At 32.4% G+C, this 18,212-nt stretch overlaps 2 protein-coding genes across 3 annotated transcripts; one reads left to right on the top strand and one right to left on the bottom strand.

The window, feature by feature from the left end:
• Window positions 1-1,551: 1,551 nt before the first annotated feature.
• LOC106394854 (probable RNA-binding protein ARP1) lies at window positions 1,552-4,611 on the top strand. The gene is made up of 6 exons (XM_048762726.1): window positions 1,552-2,035; window positions 2,127-2,250; window positions 2,568-2,685; window positions 3,128-3,161; window positions 3,467-3,767; window positions 4,346-4,611. The coding sequence occupies exons 1-6, from the start codon at window positions 1,847-1,849 to the stop codon at window positions 4,432-4,434; spliced, it is 855 nt and encodes a 284-aa protein (XP_048618683.1). The 5' UTR covers window positions 1,552-1,846; the 3' UTR covers window positions 4,435-4,611.
• Window positions 4,612-14,580: 9,969 nt separating this feature from the next.
• Window positions 14,581-18,064, bottom strand: LOC125589975 (UDP-glycosyltransferase 85A3-like). 2 transcript variants are annotated; one of them, XR_007326161.1, is made up of 3 exons: window positions 17,473-18,064; window positions 15,652-16,715; window positions 14,581-14,622 (listed from the first exon to the last, which is right to left on the bottom strand). XR_007326161.1 is itself a non-coding variant. In XM_048762725.1 (2 exons), the coding sequence occupies exons 1-2, from the start codon at window positions 18,047-18,049 to the stop codon at window positions 15,775-15,777; spliced, it is 1,518 nt and encodes a 505-aa protein (XP_048618682.1). In that variant the 5' UTR covers window positions 18,050-18,064; the 3' UTR covers window positions 15,630-15,774. The 2 variants fall into 2 exon arrangements, 1 of the variants encoding a protein (XP_048618682.1); XM_048762725.1 differs by lacking the exon at window positions 14,581-14,622 and having other exon boundaries at window positions 15,630-16,715.
• Between the last annotated feature and the right edge of the window lie 148 nt (window positions 18,065-18,212).

The raw sequence follows: 18,212 nt of genomic DNA, 5'->3' as shown, positions 1-18,212 counted from the left end.
TTATGAAATTCTCCAAATTGTTTTTAACCCTAAGCTTGAGTTGTCCTTAACATGGATCTAATATGGAATATGAGTTTTCATTTTTTTTTTCTACAAACGAGGTGTAAAGATATCTCCAACACCACTTCATATTTTATTTTACAATAAAATGAATATTAAAATAATGAACAAATAATAAAATATTATTTTATTTATAAATAATAATTTTATTTTTATTTAATACTCTATTTTGAAATAAAATATGGAATTGGGTTAGAGATACTCTAATTAAGACAATTAGAATTTTAGATTGATCATATATATATATATATGTATATATTATCTACGAAAATGAATAAATTGGATTAATGAACCAACCCAAGGAAGAGAATAGAGTTATGCAAACACTGGCGAATCTAGAAAAAAAAATTAGTTGGGGCATAAAATAAATAAAAGGCAAGTAAATGCACAAGAGGTGATTTGAACCGTCGTCTAGCAGGTGCAAACACTAGATTGAAATCAACTGTGCTACGAAAAACTTGATGTTTCTTATGCAAATAAATGTATTTTCACATTTTTGTGGGGGGCAGCTGCCTCCTCCCAATACAAGGTATCAACCAACCCAACATAGAACATGGTTATGAACGATGATATCGTATTATAACGGTTAATTCATTTAAAAATAGTATTGTAGACTTTTAGTATCATATCTGTTAATAGAATTTTTCACATTTTTGTGGGGGCAGCTGCCTCCTCCCAACACTAGGGATCAACCAACCCAACATGGAACATGGTTATGAACGATGATATCGTATTATAACGGTTAATTCATTTAAAAATAGTATTGTAGACTTTTAGTATAATATCCGTTGATAGAATTTTGTCTGTATATAACATAGATAATCTAAATGTATGTTATATGAATTTTGACTTAAACATGTATTCTAACACACTATATGGTAACCTCGCAAAATAATATGCTAATAAGGCAGAATCATTCAAATGTATATAATTTTGAAAACTGCAAAATAGTTTGATGTAATATTTATTGTTGACTTTTACATTTGAAGTAAAATCTTGGAGCTTTTGATTCGTAAAACTTTATATCATCTCTCAAGTTACGTATTATCTACCAAAACCATTAGGGTATAATTAACACCGGTTTTTTAGCCGAGATTCTTAACTCATGATTTGACACTTTTTTTTTACATTTTTCGGCTAAGAGACGACTCTTATATCTCTTAGTTAAGAAACGGTTCTTAGTTAAGAGATGGTTCTTAGTTAAGAAACGGTTCTTAGTCTTTTTTAGTTAAAATCTAAAAAAAGTTAAAAATCGTCTATTAACCGAATCTAAGAACCTCAGTTAAGAAAGGTTAATCTTGGTCTTATCTAATTAATTAAAAAGACATCATAGAAGATAATTTTAATGGATGTGGAAATAAAAGTTGTGGAAGAGGATAATGTTAAAACCTGGCAAAAAATTATAGACAGCGAAGACATACTCAGTGCTTGTCTTGTCACTCTTGTTACAAAACCCCAAAGAAAAAAACTAACCAAGTCACGATTCTCTCTCTTTCTCCTCGCAAGTGTAAGGTCAGAGACGCAATACGGCACCGTTCAAAGATTTGTAAAAAATAAAGAGAGAAAATGTAAAAGTCGTTGGCATTTGAATAAAGAAGCTAACTTTTCCTCATATACAACCTTTTCTTCTTTTTCATTTCTTGGCTGATGTTTTTATTAGACAGACCCCATTTTCATATATTCATTCATTAAACTTTATTTATTCATTTTTTTGTTATTGGTATATATCATCACAAACCATCATCAACAATCAAAACAGTTAGTTATATATCATATAGTATAATAGATGTCTTCTAATACGAGCTACTACCGATCGCCCTTCGGAGACACGACCTTCACAAAAGTGTTCGTCGGAGGCTTAGCATGGGAAACTCCGACCGAGGAAATGCGTCGTTACTTTGAGCAGTTCGGTGAGATTCTCGAAGCAGTCATCATCACCGATAAGGTCACCGGCAAATCTAAAGGCTATGGTTTCGTAAGTTCATCCTTTTTTTGGTTTATTTTATATCTCTCAACCATTATAATTGTTTCTCAAAGCATGCGACGTCATCATCTTGGTGGTCTAGGTCACGTTTCGAGAGCCAGAGTCAGCGACGAGGGCAGTAGCCGATCCAAATCCTGTGATCGATGGAAGAAAGGCAAATTGTAATATTGCGTCTTTTGGACAGCCCCGACCATCGACGCCTCGAGGTTCGTGCACTCATTTTATATGTTGAATGTGTCAATCGTTATCTCGTCGGTCTATTTTTTTTAATCCATTTTGGCTGGATTAAGTTTTCGAAAACAAATATTCATGCGATTGTAAATAATATAATACTATAATGTTCTCAAAATGTAATTTCATTATTTCTGGCTAAAATAATAATTTATAATGGTTGATGATAATACTAAACAATTTATAAGATTTTCATATTTTTGTAATAGAAATTTCTGTGATACGCTCACAAGGGAAAAATGCTACATTTTCAATAATGTAAAATAATTATGATTACTCTTTGATGGCACAGGGAGAGGACAAGGAGGAAGCCCTAGTCGGTATCAAGGAGGAGGACAATCAGGCTATTCCGGAATGCCTGGTTCGCTGCAACAAGCTGCGACTGCCCAGCTCATGTATCCGTCCTACGGGTACGTGATGTTTTTATGATGTGAAAAAATAAGAATCGATAGATTTATTTTCTTTATTTTAAACCCAAAAGGTGTAAAGAAGTTTATAAATTTTGCGTAGACAATGAAATGGTCCAATGATATAGAAATGGTAAAAGACAGAAGATGATTTTAATGCTTCAATTTGAACAAGTTGGAGTCAGCCTGTAAATATCATATTCATAATATAAATGCTAATAGCAGAGTACCTAGTTGTCTAATAAAAAGCATACTATATTGTAGATCAGCCAGACCTACATCGCAACAGAACAATAATAGTGAAATATGTCATGTGTATGTAAAGTATATGCAAGTCTTTTGTGCACTAAATTTGTTAAGGTGAAATAGTTCAATTTTGTTTATCGTTGGGGTCTTTTGGTGCTTTATACCAATTGGTTTAGCGTCATTAAATTTTTGTTTTCAGGTACACCTACAATTCTGAATATGGGTACCACCAAGTCAGTCTCTCTCTCTCTATCTTTATCTCTCCATATGACACACATATATGTACAATAATAAACATGCAATGATAAAATACATCTTATATATTGTTTCCATCGTCTGTTATCGTATAAATAAGTTTCGCCTTCATCCCCTGAACTAGGTATCTAGAAACTAAATTAAATTTTTGGTTATGGTTGTGTAGGGAAATATGTACGTTAATGACATTTTTATAGAAGTGTAGAGTAAATCATAAAATCTGGAATGTGAGTGTCGTTTATATTAGCAAATAATAATTTTGGGACTGGATTATTACATGCAGGCATTATACAACACACAACTCCAACAAGCACAAGCACAATACTACCAACAGCAAATGTACGGCGGAGGAGAAACATCACCATCATCTTCCAACATCATGCCTTCTCCTTACTATTACCTCCAAGCTCCAAGCCCTAGACCATATTCTCATCAGCATTATGCTCATCATATTAACCATCAGCAGCAACAGCAACAACGCTTAACTTCTGCTTCTTCTTACCTAATCCACCCATCCAATTTCGGGGTTCCTACTACTTTCTCTAATGCCCCTTCTTCCCAAGAGCCAATATCTTCTTCGACCGGTACGTCATTAAGTAGTTCAGTGTTCTGTTTGCTCAAACGACATTGTTTATCACCATGCATGTCCAATGTGAAAATGCATTCATCATCGAACCATGATCCAAGTCCCCTAAGTACTAAATCGTATTGTAGAGACATAAAAACGAAATTGCTAGTGAGATCATGCATATATAAGAGTACGGAAGATTAAATGGAATGTCACAAAAAGGAGAGTGAATGATTGGGCACATGGGATATGTAATTGCGTCATATCCATGTGAACTGTGCTGTCTATTTTTTTTGTTCCCTCATATCTGTCTACCGTCCATCATGGGTCATACATGTTTATATATACACGAGTATGTGTATGCAAATATGCATAAACCAATAGTCTTGCATGTAAATTTCTGCCACTCTTTTTATTTCATTGATTCTCAAGATCTAGTCACAACTCACAAGGGACAAGGGTGATCCACTCTCTATTTAAGCAATTATCCAAACTTCTTTTGCAGAGGGTCGACCAAAAAAACCAATTCTATATGAGGAATTGTAGATTGATTATTTAAATTGGTCCTAAACTGTGGTGTTTTGTTTTCATCAGAATCACAAGCACCACATCAAGTGTCTGGAGGAGGAGAACTCGATGTAACGGATGCAACTGAAAGTACAACAACGGACAACAGAGAGTAGACATCATCTTCTTGATCAACTGCGTCTCCAACTTGTACAATCTTTTGACATTTTTTACGCTCTCTTTCTCTTCATCCAACAGAGAAAAAAGCTGATTCGTTTATTTTCTCAGCCAAATCCATGTATGACTTACCATGACTGTCAAAATAAAGAGGGCTCTATCTCGTCATTTCTTTTTTCTTCTGTCTAACGGAATAACTATTACAAGTCCAGTTACAAAAAAAACTATTACAAGTTGACTTTGATAATCTTTCCATGATTTTAGAATAAATTGACTTTTTAAAATATTCCTTGTCTATCATTTAATTAGACTATATATATGTAAATGATAATATTATGTTAAAAAAAATTGTGAAAGTCTTTCAGGCAAGTGACGTTTTATTAGTTTATTTTGTTATGCCAAACAGTTGATTGTTTTAACTGATGTAATACTTATGTTGTCATTTTCTGAACTATCGTGTTTTCAAAACGCAAAATTAAGTTTTATTGACAAAAGTACCATTTAATAAATTATAATATTATACATAATTTTTATATATTCAATTTTTATATAATTTATGTACATAGTTTTAAACAGTCTTTAAAATTGGATAATTTTATTTTTTAACTTGAGTCATATTGGTAAAAATTTGTATTATAGTGCTTTTAAACATATGTATTATAATGCTCGTTTTTAATTAAAATCATGGTTATATTTTAGTTAGAATTAAATTAATAAAAATAAAAAAGTACATAAAGAGGGCTCTATCTCGTCATATTTTAGTTAGAATTATGGTTATATTTTAGTTAAAATCATGGTTATATTTTAGTTAGAATTAAATTAATAAAAATAAAAAAGTACCATGACTGTCAAAATAAAGAGGGCTCTATCTCGTCATTTCTTTTTTCTTCTGTCTAACGGAATAACTATTACAAGTCCAGTTACAAAAAAAACTATTACAAGTTGACTTTGATAATCTTTCCATGATTTTAGAATAAATTGACTTTTTAAAATATTCCTTGTCTATCATTTAATTAGACTATATATATGTAAATGATAATATTATGTTAAAAAAAATTGTGAAAGTCTTTCAGGCAAGTGACGTTTTATTAGTTTATTTTGTTATGCCAAACAGTTGATTGTTTTAACTGATGTAATACTTATGTTGTCATTTTCTGAACTATCGTGTTTTCAAAACGCAAAATTAAGTTTTATTGACAAAAGTACCATTTAATAAATTATAATATTATACATAATTTTTATATATTCAATTTTTATATAATTTATGTACATAGTTTTAAACAGTCTTTAAAATTGGATAATTTTATTTTTTAACTTGAGTCATATTGGTAAAAATTTGTATTATAGTGCTTTTAAACATATGTATTATAATGCTCGTTTTTAATTAAAATCATGGTTATATTTTAGTTAGAATTAAATTAATAAAAATAAAAAAGTACATATTAAAGTCAAAGAGAAATGGAATCAAGAAAAACTTAAATTAATAGTAATTTTGAGTATCTGTTACCTGTCATTTAATATGTGTAATTTATATTTCAAAAATATCTTTAATGAACTGATTAACAAGCTACAAAAATGCAGTGGCATTTTGCTCCATGTTGAGGTGTCTTAAATCTCTGTGCACCAATAAAAGCCTAGTATTTGTTGGTTCCGAATGCGGGCGTCATAAGTGCAAAGAAGATAAACTCATTATCAAGATTGACATAAGGGCGGTGTCTTTCCGGTTCATGAAAATTTATTTTTTCTAGATAACTATATATGTATTCCTATAGGGAAATAGAAATCGGGTTTTGAGGCTGTTATAAATACGGTTCTAAAGGTTTGTAAAATTATTGATTCACATAATAATAATAAGAACCCTAAACGGGTATTTGCCTCAATACATTTTTGCTCTCCTTTGCTTTTTTCGAGTTAATTCGCGTTTGTTCACAACACATTTCTCGTAATATCTCACGTAAACTCAATGTCAATGCTGCTGAAACAGTGTTTTATTTTAATAGTATAAAAATTTAAGTGATAAATTTACTTACATCACTAAATGAAAATGTTAAATATAAATTATACAAAAATGCTCCTTCCTTGTATAAAAAATAAGTTATATCAAATTAAATTTTTTTATGGAAATCCATGTTAAATTATAGATACAAATTTAAAAAGTTATTCCCCAAACAATTTCAAGAAAATTACTATTAATAAGATTGATAAAAACTAATAATAGAGTTTTAATATAATTTTGATCATACTAATAGCAATTGATTTTATCAAAAAAGACAAGAATTAAATCTATAAACCAATCGGATCCCAGTACTTTATATATACACATGTATAATCACGATTTATAACTTAGTATTTTGTTAATAACCTAAAACTAAATAAATACTAGTTTACCTGTTTTTCTTGGCTATTTAAATTTTCCTTCAACCATGGTTATGAATATGATGATCAAAAGTACTCTTAGAAAGGTATTTTAAAAACTTTTGTCATTTTGAGCCAGAATTTTAAGAGAAGATGGGCTTCACCTAACATATGGGGCTGGTTCCGATCCCAAACGATCTTTCCTACTCCCCTATCCTCTATCAAATGCAAACTTCGACTTCTTGTGCAGCAATGAATAAGCGATTGTTAATTGCTGCATGCGACCAACAACCAAACACTAATAACAGTCGCCAGTGACTACCAAATAAACAAACAGAATTGCACTTAAAACAATATGACTAAACAAGAAATTCTAGAGGTGAAGATGTTTTGTTGATAGTTTCCCGTTTCCTCTGAAATACTTTGATGTTCTTTATCGTAAATATGTTAGAGGTATTCTTCATTGGAATAAATGGTGTTTGAATGCAAAGAGTTATAGTCAGAGCCGCTACTGACATTCTGGTGGTTACAAGCGAAGAAAAAATAAGAGGCTGGTTTATACAGTTTCATGGTGTTCATGTTCATCAATGTTTATATAACCAGCCTCTATGTTTTTTCTTGTCTCATCTTCTAAGACCCACTAAGTTAGAGTTTCTTTTAAGAGTTTCGGATTTTTAACGTACCTTAACATAAATTGGTTTGAGATTTTGTTAATGCTTCTTCTCTTTTCTTTTTCTTGCTTTTTCAGCACCTCCCATGTCTTTTCTAATTTTTTTCGAAGACATGTTTCTGCAATAAATGAAAAATCATTAGTGATTATGCTATGAATAAACACATATAAATAATCATGAGCAGAGAAATCTGTGGAGGTAACCAGTTTATATATTTAGCTGTACATAACCAAGGAGGTGACAAGTTAAAAGACATAACAAAAAAAAATGCTGTTATATAAGTACGAAATTACAACGATTTAATAAAGAAGAAGAAGAAACCACAGTTCAGTTCAAAATTTCAGAATTAGAACAGACCACGATTCAAGTAATAAGGAGATGAGAACAATTTTTTTTAAAGTTCATTTGATTATAGGTCCAAAAGGACAAAGAAATAGAGGGGGAGAAACCCCTAGTTTGTAGAAAAAAACCCAGTACCAGTAGGTACCGGAAAACAGAAACAAAAAGAGCACAACAGAGGCTCTTCTAATAAGAACAGAGCAATGAGCGATCAAAGCAAAACGACAGAGATAGAGCTCGCACTGGTTACACCGATCGTAACTCCATTTGAACCGTCTGCGCTAGCCATCTAGGACCTCCCAACGCAACATATGACTGCGATAGGTGATGATTGATGACACTCTCTGCAATTGCAAATGCTACCTTGTTCTTACTTGATAACAGATGATTGAGAAACCAGTCGCCCAGACCTTGTAGGAGGCGAGGGAGGTGGTCAGTTAGGCACTTAAGCTCCGGGAAGTGACATACGTTAAGTAGTACATCTCTAACTTCAACTGAGGAAGTCTCAAAGATCACATTCCTCTGCTTCATATTATCCATTGCTTCAATGGCCCAGTGTAAGGCTTGGAGGTCAGCCTCCCTTTTAGAAACATGAGAGGGAAAGGCTCGTCGGCTATGGTGGAGGGGGACGCCTTGAGCATCTCTTTTAATCCAGCTTGCTCCACACATCATACTTGACTCATTCCAGGCTGTACCAACATTACACTTAATGTAACGTAAAGGAGGCGCCTTCCACCTATCATGAAGAGGTGCAGTAGGCTCTAGCGGAAGATTTTCTTTCTGATGATCCTCATTCACAGCGTACCAGATATCTGACTCCTCCAAGAACTTGGAAACACACGAGGCAGCCGTAATTCTACAACGTTCAAAGACTAGGGCATTCATATTTTTCCACAAGTTCCACATAATCCAGGGAAAAACCCTTATGTTGCTCTGTTGTGATTGTGTCCTCTTCGTGCAGGCAACAAGGAAATGTAGATTCAAGAATACTGAATTTTGAGAGAAACTAGCAGGAGGAGGTTGAATATGAGCCGATCTCCAGACTTCAGTAGCTGTCGGACACGTATAGGGAACATGGCAGATCGTTTCAGGAGCTTGCCCACAAGCCTTGCACACCACGTCAGAACATAAACCACAGGATTGGAGCTTTTCTGCAACTACTAGGGCTCCAGACATAGCACGCCAAAGGAAGTGACGTATCTTCGGAGACGTTTTCAGCTTCCAGAGATTCTTCCACAGCTGCTTTTCAACCGGAGGAAGAGGTCTATAGCTCGGGGAGTTACGTTCATGGAGGTTAGCCAACATACGATACACACTTTGTGTGGTGTAACAGCCGTTCTTAGTGAAGCCCCAGACATCCGAGTCTGGCTCAATGCGTTTTGGTTTAATCGTCAGAATGTATGCTGCGTCCTCTAGTGTAAAAGCATCATACACTTTTTGGACATCCCATTGATCTAAATTAGGTACAAGGAGGTCACTAACTTTGAGGGTCAGGTCAACAATGCTATCTTGGCGGTACATTGGAGGACGAGTAGAGTCCGTGAGTAGCCAATTAGACGACCACACATTCGTTTGTTCTCCACTACCTATCTTCCTAAGGAGGTCTAGCTTGAGTGCTTCCCGACCATGGAGAATACTCCTCCACACGTAGGAGGGACGCGAACCTATCCCTGCTTCTAAGAACGTAGAGTTCTTGAAATAGCGATTCTTCAGAACTCTAGCCTGCTTCTAAGAACGTAGAGTTCTTGAAATAGCAACTCTTCAGAACTGTTAGTTTAGGTATAACTGAAATTTCCTTTCCTTTTTTTGTTTACTTATTTTGACTTTATTATAGACTGAAAAAAATTATAATTGAGTAGATTAAAGTATCGAACACAGGACCAACTACTTATGTCCATCTCCACTAAACCACCATGCTACCAGGGTAATTAGATACTTTTGGCCGGAAGTATGTAATAAATTCGATTGGAAGCCACTCCTTCGTCTCAGACCTGGGCATTTTAACCTGGACGCGAAAACCCGAACCGGAAATGACCCAAAAATACCCGATCCGGAACCGGACCAAAAATTTACAAGTACTTTTTGAGTCTAAATTTCTTTTACCCGAAAGAACCGGAACCGAAAGGAACTGACCCGAACAGACCCAGACCCGAAAAGAACCGACCCGAACAGACCCAGACCCGAAAAGAACCTACTCGAATAGACCCGACCCGATAAGAACCGATTTGTACCCAACTTAAAAATATGTATATCTAAAACTATGATGTTTTGTGTTCTATTTTATATACATTATTTTATGATTTAGCTGAAATATCTTTTGTTAACAACATTTGTTATTATTTTGTAACATCTTTTTAAGTAATATGAAGCTTTAAAATATAAAATTTAGAGTTAAAAAATGTTTTATTTTAATTATTAATAGTTTCATTTAAGTTATTTTGTAAAATTTTAGATATATATATGACAAATATCAACTAAATTTGATGGAATTGAGTATGTCATGTTTTTTTCATATCCTAAATACTCGAATCTTATGTTGTCTAATTTTGATGGAATTGGACAAATTTGTCTAATTTCTTATGTTTTGCATATCTAACTTTCATAATTCTTCATAATATTTTTATAATTGAACTTAAAAACTAAAATATGTCATATAAATTTATAATATAAATAAAATCCATTATATATTAATTCTGGAGCATTACAACTTATTTTTGTAATCACGTGTCATCAAGAGAATGATTCTTAAAATTGTTAGAAAAATAAATTGGTCCATATAAACATATACTATGCTTTTTATTAAACTAACTATCAAATTAATTAGTAGTGTACAAAAGAATATTTTTTCTTTTATTAAATAAAAGGTACGAAATTACCTAATATGATTAACATATATATGACAATTAATGATTATGAATCATACATATTTGATAAGAATTTTTCTAACCTCTTTTTTTTGTTTAAGTTTATACTATTCAAAAAATTAAACAATGACATTAATCATATAATTAAAAAAATTAGATTTTTTCTTATATGTTATATTTTGAATTTTTAAAAATGACTATAAGTTACTATAAATGGTAAAAGTCTCACATTAAAAATTTTGTGATCAATGGTTTAATTTTTTTTGTTCAAGCAAGATACAAATGATCATATATCGTAGGGGTGGGCGTTCGGATACACGTTCGGGTTCGTATCGGATATTTGAATATAAAGGTATAGAACCCACTTGGGTATTTCTACATTTCGAGTCGGGTTCGAGTATTTTATGTTCGGGTTTAGATATTTTGGGTTGGGTTCAGATATTTAAATTTTGAAGAAAAAATAAATAAATTTTTCATTGTTTAAGTTTTTTGTATTTAAAATATATTTTAACTTAACTGGTTTTCTAAATTTTAAAGCATTAAACTATTAATAGGTTAGAAATACACTAATTTAATTGTTATTTTAAAAATTTTAGATGCAACTTTTGTTAATGCAAGAAACAAGACCTTGATATGTATTTTAAGTGAGTAGCAAATGATTTTGTCCATAATTATATGTATATTATCTCATTTTGAGCAATAAACATCATTAATATAAATATTTTGAATAAAATGAGAGAAGTAAACTATAAATATAAATATCCATTCGGGTTCAGATAGTACCCGTTCAGATTCAGATATTACCCAAACTGGTGAAATAAGTAATTTGTTTTGTTGTTATTGAATTAGATGATTTTTGGACCGAGCTGATGAATATATACTAGACAGGCATTTATATTTCGAGTTTGCAATATATTTTATAACAGCTTGATATATTAAATTTGAACACTAACCTGTTAATATAGTTTTCGTTCATTTTTTTTTTCAAAATTTTGATTCTTAGATATGTATCTGGAGTGAAACTAATTTTGACAGATGTGTATTTTTAAAAATTGACACTTATGTAATTCACCAAATTCATAGAAGAAGTTAAAAAAGAAACTTAACTCATATAAATGAAACAAAAACGGGAACAAAACCATAATTTTACAAGAAATTAGGTTTCCTATACCTAAAAAAATCGAAGTTAACTAACTACCACTTCACTATTCGAAACACTATTTGATTTCTTATAATCCCATATTACCCCCACTGACCTATGAACCTACATGATATGGCTAAGATTTGTTGTGAGTACTTCCACGAATACAAAGCATCTCTCTTCTTCTTCTTTCTTTTTTATTGAACTTAATCTGTCTTCTTCTCTTCTCTCACTTTCCAAACTCACTTCTCCTTTTATTTTGTTCCTGATTTTTAGAAATCTAGAAATTATTAAAAAATACACAGAAATTTGCCTAAGATAATGAATTTTGTGATGATGATGGCTAAGACAACTTGGCAGAATAACAACCATATCTAATATTGACGTTGTTCCAGCATTGACATGGGAGAGTCCGAAGAGTAGATCAAGAAAGCGTTAACGTTTACGCCATGGCTATTTCTCTCGTTCATCCTCAAGTACCATGCAAGCATCGATTACAAGCTTTGCCAATCCTCAGCCAACTCACTGTGAGTTCTCTAGCGATTCCGGGTTGAGATCTTGATCTGACTCGATTGATTGACTCACTGTCTCAGACGAGTTTGTGAACAATAAATGAAGCGTTTTGGCCTCAAATACATCTTTAAAGATTCTGCATCAAGGTATTGATCCATCTCGGATAAGGGATTTGCCATCTCGAACGAGTTTGTGAACTATTGCCCAATTACTTCATCGAACAATACATTTCCATTGTGCTAGTTATGGTCAGAATTTGTCGTTTGAGATTCATGAAAGATAACATATGAATTAACCACTCAGAACATACTTAGACGTTATATTTTACTTTTTATTAGATGCACATTTATTTTTAACTGATACATATTTTTTTAGCTTCTATAAACATGTTATCATTGACTAATAAATGTCTAGTTAGTTGCTACAAATTTCGTACCGTTACTTGATTTACATGGTTTGGTAGATGTTATAAACTTAGTCCGGCTAATTGAGAAATAGTTAGTAAGATGTTACAAAATAATATCATATAGACTCTAACTATTTGAATATTTGCTAACATTACAAGGTCCTAATTAGGAGTAAATATATTGAAGAGGTAGTCTAACATTCCAAACATCATTTATCTTTTTTTGTTAGCCCTTACAATCAACCCAAAGCCATTTTAATGATATCTAACATTATAGTAGACATAAATATATTGAGATGACTTTACCGAACCAACAAATTACATGATTTTCATTATTAGCGTCCAATACTATTTTTATTTTTCTAACAATGTTATTATCGAAGTTACATCATATGTTAATATTTAAGACGGTTGGGATACCATTATGTTTTCATATAACATCTAACAATATTTTTGTAGATTATTATAAATATTACATCTTAACAGGCATTCTTTAACCATGAGATATTGGTTTTTTGATATAGTATAATATCCAGAGTAAACTCTATCTATTTTGAATAGCTGCTAACATTATTATTGTCCTTTATGTAATTCTACGTAAAGTATATCATTAACCTCTAAGTAAACATGTTAGGCATCATTAATATATTATTATATACTCTAGTATGAGCTCATGTCTTATTATTAACCAATTCTTAAATCGCATGGCAACCTTCATGTATGTAAGAAAGAATATGAAAAAAAAATTAATGTATATCATTTAACAACTAAATAAACTTATAAAACTTACATAAGGAGAAACAAATCGGTTGATTTCATGTTGGTGAAGAATTTAAGAGAAGACTGAAGGAGATGGTGAGCATCGACGATAATGGAAAGATATAGATTAGAAAGATGATAAAAAATTATTTAAGAAATAGAAAATCTTGTGGTTACAATCATCCTACTCGCAAACCTAAGATGAACATATTTCTGGGTCCATATCTCGTGGGATTTCTGTGTCAGTAGTTTCTTAGCATGTGGAGTGGAGAGAAGGGCATTATAGGGAAACCATAAACAAATTGCTACAGAGATCTGAGGTTTAAAGAGCATAAAAGCATTCTCTTAATATTGGTTCCCACCGTGTATATAGAGCAAATTGATCTAATTTTATAGAGGTATATGATAAGAATTTTTCCTTTCATGCCGCGTATTATGGTTAAAACATAGCGGGCTTAAAGTGAATTGTGGAATGTATCGAACTTGGTCGATTGTTATAAAATGAAATCACTTATGTAGAGTCAATAGTAAATAAATCGAGAGCAAAAAACATAATCCCCTTTCGTTATTATACAATTGATGTTGCCTATTTGGTTTTTGTGATTTGTGTCAACCACAAAACTTAATTTTCTTTTGTGCATATGAAGTCTTAAAAATAATTAAAATGAGATGTAATACTTTAAATATTCAATAACTATGATATATTTAAAAGAACAACATTTGTATTCGTCATTTTATAATCGATAAAAATTGTAGTGTTTCAAAATGTTAAAACCATTTAATAAATAAATATTATTATAAAAACTCATTCCGCGCATGCGCGCGAATTATCATCTAGTAAATCAATAATTTGCTAACGCCTAGGCCTCGACTAGGCTCCAAATAATCCGCATGGTCGCTAGTCCTCTATAGAGCGCCTAGTAACCGCTTAGCAAATTTTAGAACATTGATATTGATAAATATAATTTAAAAAGAAAATCTCTATAACTCATAAAAATATTATATCATTTTAAAGGTATTAGAAATCCTCTTAGCATGCTAATGTATATTCATGAATGTGTAATTATTTATCTTAGGTTCTAATAAAACTGTCATGGTACTGTGTTAAAAAAACAATCCTCAATGTTTGTTATAATCCCCTATATATTATTTGAAAAACATTACAACTTCTTTTTGTAGTCACATCTTATCACTAGAATGATTCTTAGAATCATTAGAGAAATATGTTGGTCCATCTAATTATATAATAAGCTTTTTATTAAACTAACAATAAATTCATCATTAATGTATTTTATTATTTCCTTAAATAAAATTTACGGAATTGCCTAATGTGGCTAAAGTATATATGGCAATTAATGATTTTGAATAATAAAGATTTGATAAAAATTAGTGTATCTTCTATCATATTTGTTTAATTTTAAACTATTAAATAAATTAAACAACCACAATAACCATATAATAAAAATTTATATTTTTATGTATATGTTATATTTTGAATTTTTACAAACGGCTATAAATTATTAAAACTGTTAAAAATCTCACATTCAAATTTTATGATCCATGGTTTAAAATTTTTGTTATGAAAAAATACAAATGATTACACAAATTATATAAGTAAAAAGTCTAATTTAATTAATTATTAAGATTAATATATATATATATATATATATCGTTTTAAATTAAACTATAAACCATATAAAATACAATATTTTAGTTTCAAAATTTACTTTGAACAATTTTTTTGATAAAAGTTTTGAACGATCATTGACAACTTATTTTTTTTAATTATAAATTAATAAAACTATTAATCCCACAATGAAAATTTTGTTATCAGTAATTTAAATTTTTTTCTATAAAAGATACAAATGATTAAAAAAACTATATGAGTAGAAATAAAAAAAGAGTAGACATTAATATTAAAAATATATTAAAATATATTATCTATGTTAGTATCATTTAAATTTAATAACATATCCTATAAAATATAAAAAAATATTTTTTGGATTAATAAAATCGATTTATATGTTCGCACCAATTTAATTATATATTTAATAGTTACTGGTTTTTAATTATTTAATATATATTTATTATTTCATAATATGTAAAAATATTTAATACATAAAATAATTTTTATATATAATGTTGATTCCGCGTAAGGCGTGGATTTCTTTTATTACCTATAAAATATAACACACGATGACAGGAACAGAAACAATAAGTTATTGATGATCATATAATAACACTTTTAGGATCATCTTATGTTCTAATTACTCGTAGCCTACTTATAGGCCCTAGTTTTCCCCTAAAAAAAACTTATCAACAACCGTCTTAAAATTCACGACCGACGAACCACACGGATGCTCTGTCGCTTTCTCCGCCAAACGCCGCCACTCCTCCGCCTTCTCTCGTAAGTTCTTCCCCTTTTCGCCATCCATCAGCTCTCTCACCACCGCCTCAACCTCCTCTCTTTTCACATCCTCGCCTACCTCCATCCCCACTCCCCACTCGTCGCAACAGAACTTCGCGTTCGTTTGCTGCTCCGCAAAAAACGGCCAACACACCATCGGAACTCCAGCAGATATACTCTCTAACGTCGAGTTCCATCCGTTATGTGTTAAAAATCCTCCTACCGCCGGATGAGACAGGACTTTCTCCTGAGGACACCAACTCAACAACATCCTTCGACCTTCTGTCTCTGTTAAAAACTGTGTAGGAATCACCGCCTTCTCTCCAGCTACTAAGTCTGGTCGGATCACCCATAAAAACTCTTTTCTTGATGCTGCCAACCCCCAAGCGAACTCCACGAGCTGCTTCGCCGTCATTACCGTTATGCTCCCAAAGTTAACGTAAACGACGCTGTTTTGTGCCTTAGTATCGAGCCAATCCAAACACTCCGTCTCTTCTCTCCAAAGATTCGATCCTAGCCTTTCAGTCTCACTGCCTTCTTCAATCTCCCGGTTCACTAAGAGGTGAAGCGGTCCTATTGAATAAACCGGTGGTAAAATGGACTGCATAGCTTGGATGATGTCATGATCAAGGTCATCGAACGTGTTGAGAATGATGGCAGAGGCGCGTTTGGATCGGTCTGTCTCGCGGACAACGAAGTTGACCATTATGTCGTTGGGGTTAGTGGTACGAACAAAGGTAGGGATGTCTTTTAGTTTCAGATTATTCATCGATGGTATCCAATCTATAGATGTGTCCAAGTGTTCTTTCGTCAAACAACTCTCATCTGCAAAATTCATCATACTTTATTTAACTATTTAATCTCTTAAATGCCACAGACTACGTTAAAAACGAACAAAATTAGCATACAAATTTTGATGAATTTTAGTTGACAGTGTGTCGTTACTGAAAAATAAAGTGACTTAGAAAGTGATGTTGGCCTAACTGCACATCATATTTTTGTTGTTATCAAATTTCTACTGCTAAAAACCTCCCTTCTTAAAGGCCATTATCGTCAATTTTTTCCGGATGCAAAAAAAGGAAAAAAAAGGACAAAAAAGATTATTCTATTACTTAAACTTAAGGTGACATGGATAACCAGACCGAAATAGAACAACCAATAAAATAAAACTCTATACGGAAAGACTTTGCCGCTAAAACGAAAAAGAGTTAAAAATCATTTATACACTTTTTATATAAAAATAAAAAGCTATTGGTAGTTAATTTTGGTTAAAAGTTAATTACAAGTTCTGTCTCATTAGATTCTGTATTTTTATGGTTTTCATGTTAAGAAACTATTTGTAATACGAAATCTGACCTAACTAGAGTTAACTCTAGTAAAAATATCAACAGAAAATATAAGCAACTAGATGTTTTTTTTTGCTCGGTCCCATCTACGAGCCATTTAATCCACTTCAGAGTCGAAATCCTTTAGGTGAGAAGAAACAGCACTCGTGGATCACCACTAGCAATTTGAAGTTTTTCTACCTAAAATTTAATATAATAACGACTAATAAATTAATAATCAATGTAAGAAGACGTACCTTTAAAAGGAAATAAACCTTTCTCGATGAACATATAAAAGTGTAAATAAGCCATGACGCCAGATGCACTCGGGGTCCAGAAAAGAACCTCCGGGAGACCGTGCTCCTCGGCAGCATCAAGTGTAAAGCTCATCGCGCCGTCCGATACAATACAACTGAGCGGAGGAACATCATCTCTGGCGTTGATCTGCCGAAGAAGTTCCTTGAAAGGAGTTAGACAGTTCTTCATGGTGGACTCAGAAAGGGAAGGGATGTCCTGCGTGGCATCCACCTCAGTCTCCGGTAGACCGTCAGGTATGACCTCGAACTGAAACGAAGGAAGTCCGCCGAGGGCGTTGGGACCACGGGAACGGAGTAGGCGTTTGTGGTTGTAGATGGTGTTGACAAAGCTGACATGAAAGCCTTTTGCGTGGAGGAGTTTAGCCACTTTCAGCATCGGGTTGATGTGGCCTTGAGCTGGGTAAGGGATGCAAACTACGTGTGGTTTTTGCACGTTACAAACGACATGAGATCCCATTTCTATCTCTTCTAATGCCAAAGACAAGATTGTGATTAAGCTAGGCACGGAGTCTGCCATTTTATAAGCGAGGCCATGTGTTTTTTTTTTTTTTTTTGACTAATCCTCGAGGGGAAGTGCAGCCCACGGATAGACCTTCTCTCCGGGTATTCAAATGGACCCTAAAGCATAGGCCCATATCCGTGTTAGGTGACCAGGATAATTGTGACTTAGTTTCGCGCAG

The sequence above is a fragment of the Brassica napus genome, chromosome C7 (assembly GCF_020379485.1).
Source record: "Brassica napus cultivar Da-Ae chromosome C7, Da-Ae, whole genome shotgun sequence".
NCBI classification, from domain to species: Eukaryota; Viridiplantae; Streptophyta; class Magnoliopsida; order Brassicales; family Brassicaceae; genus Brassica; species Brassica napus.
This window is presented reverse-complemented; position numbering and strand designations above follow the sequence as displayed.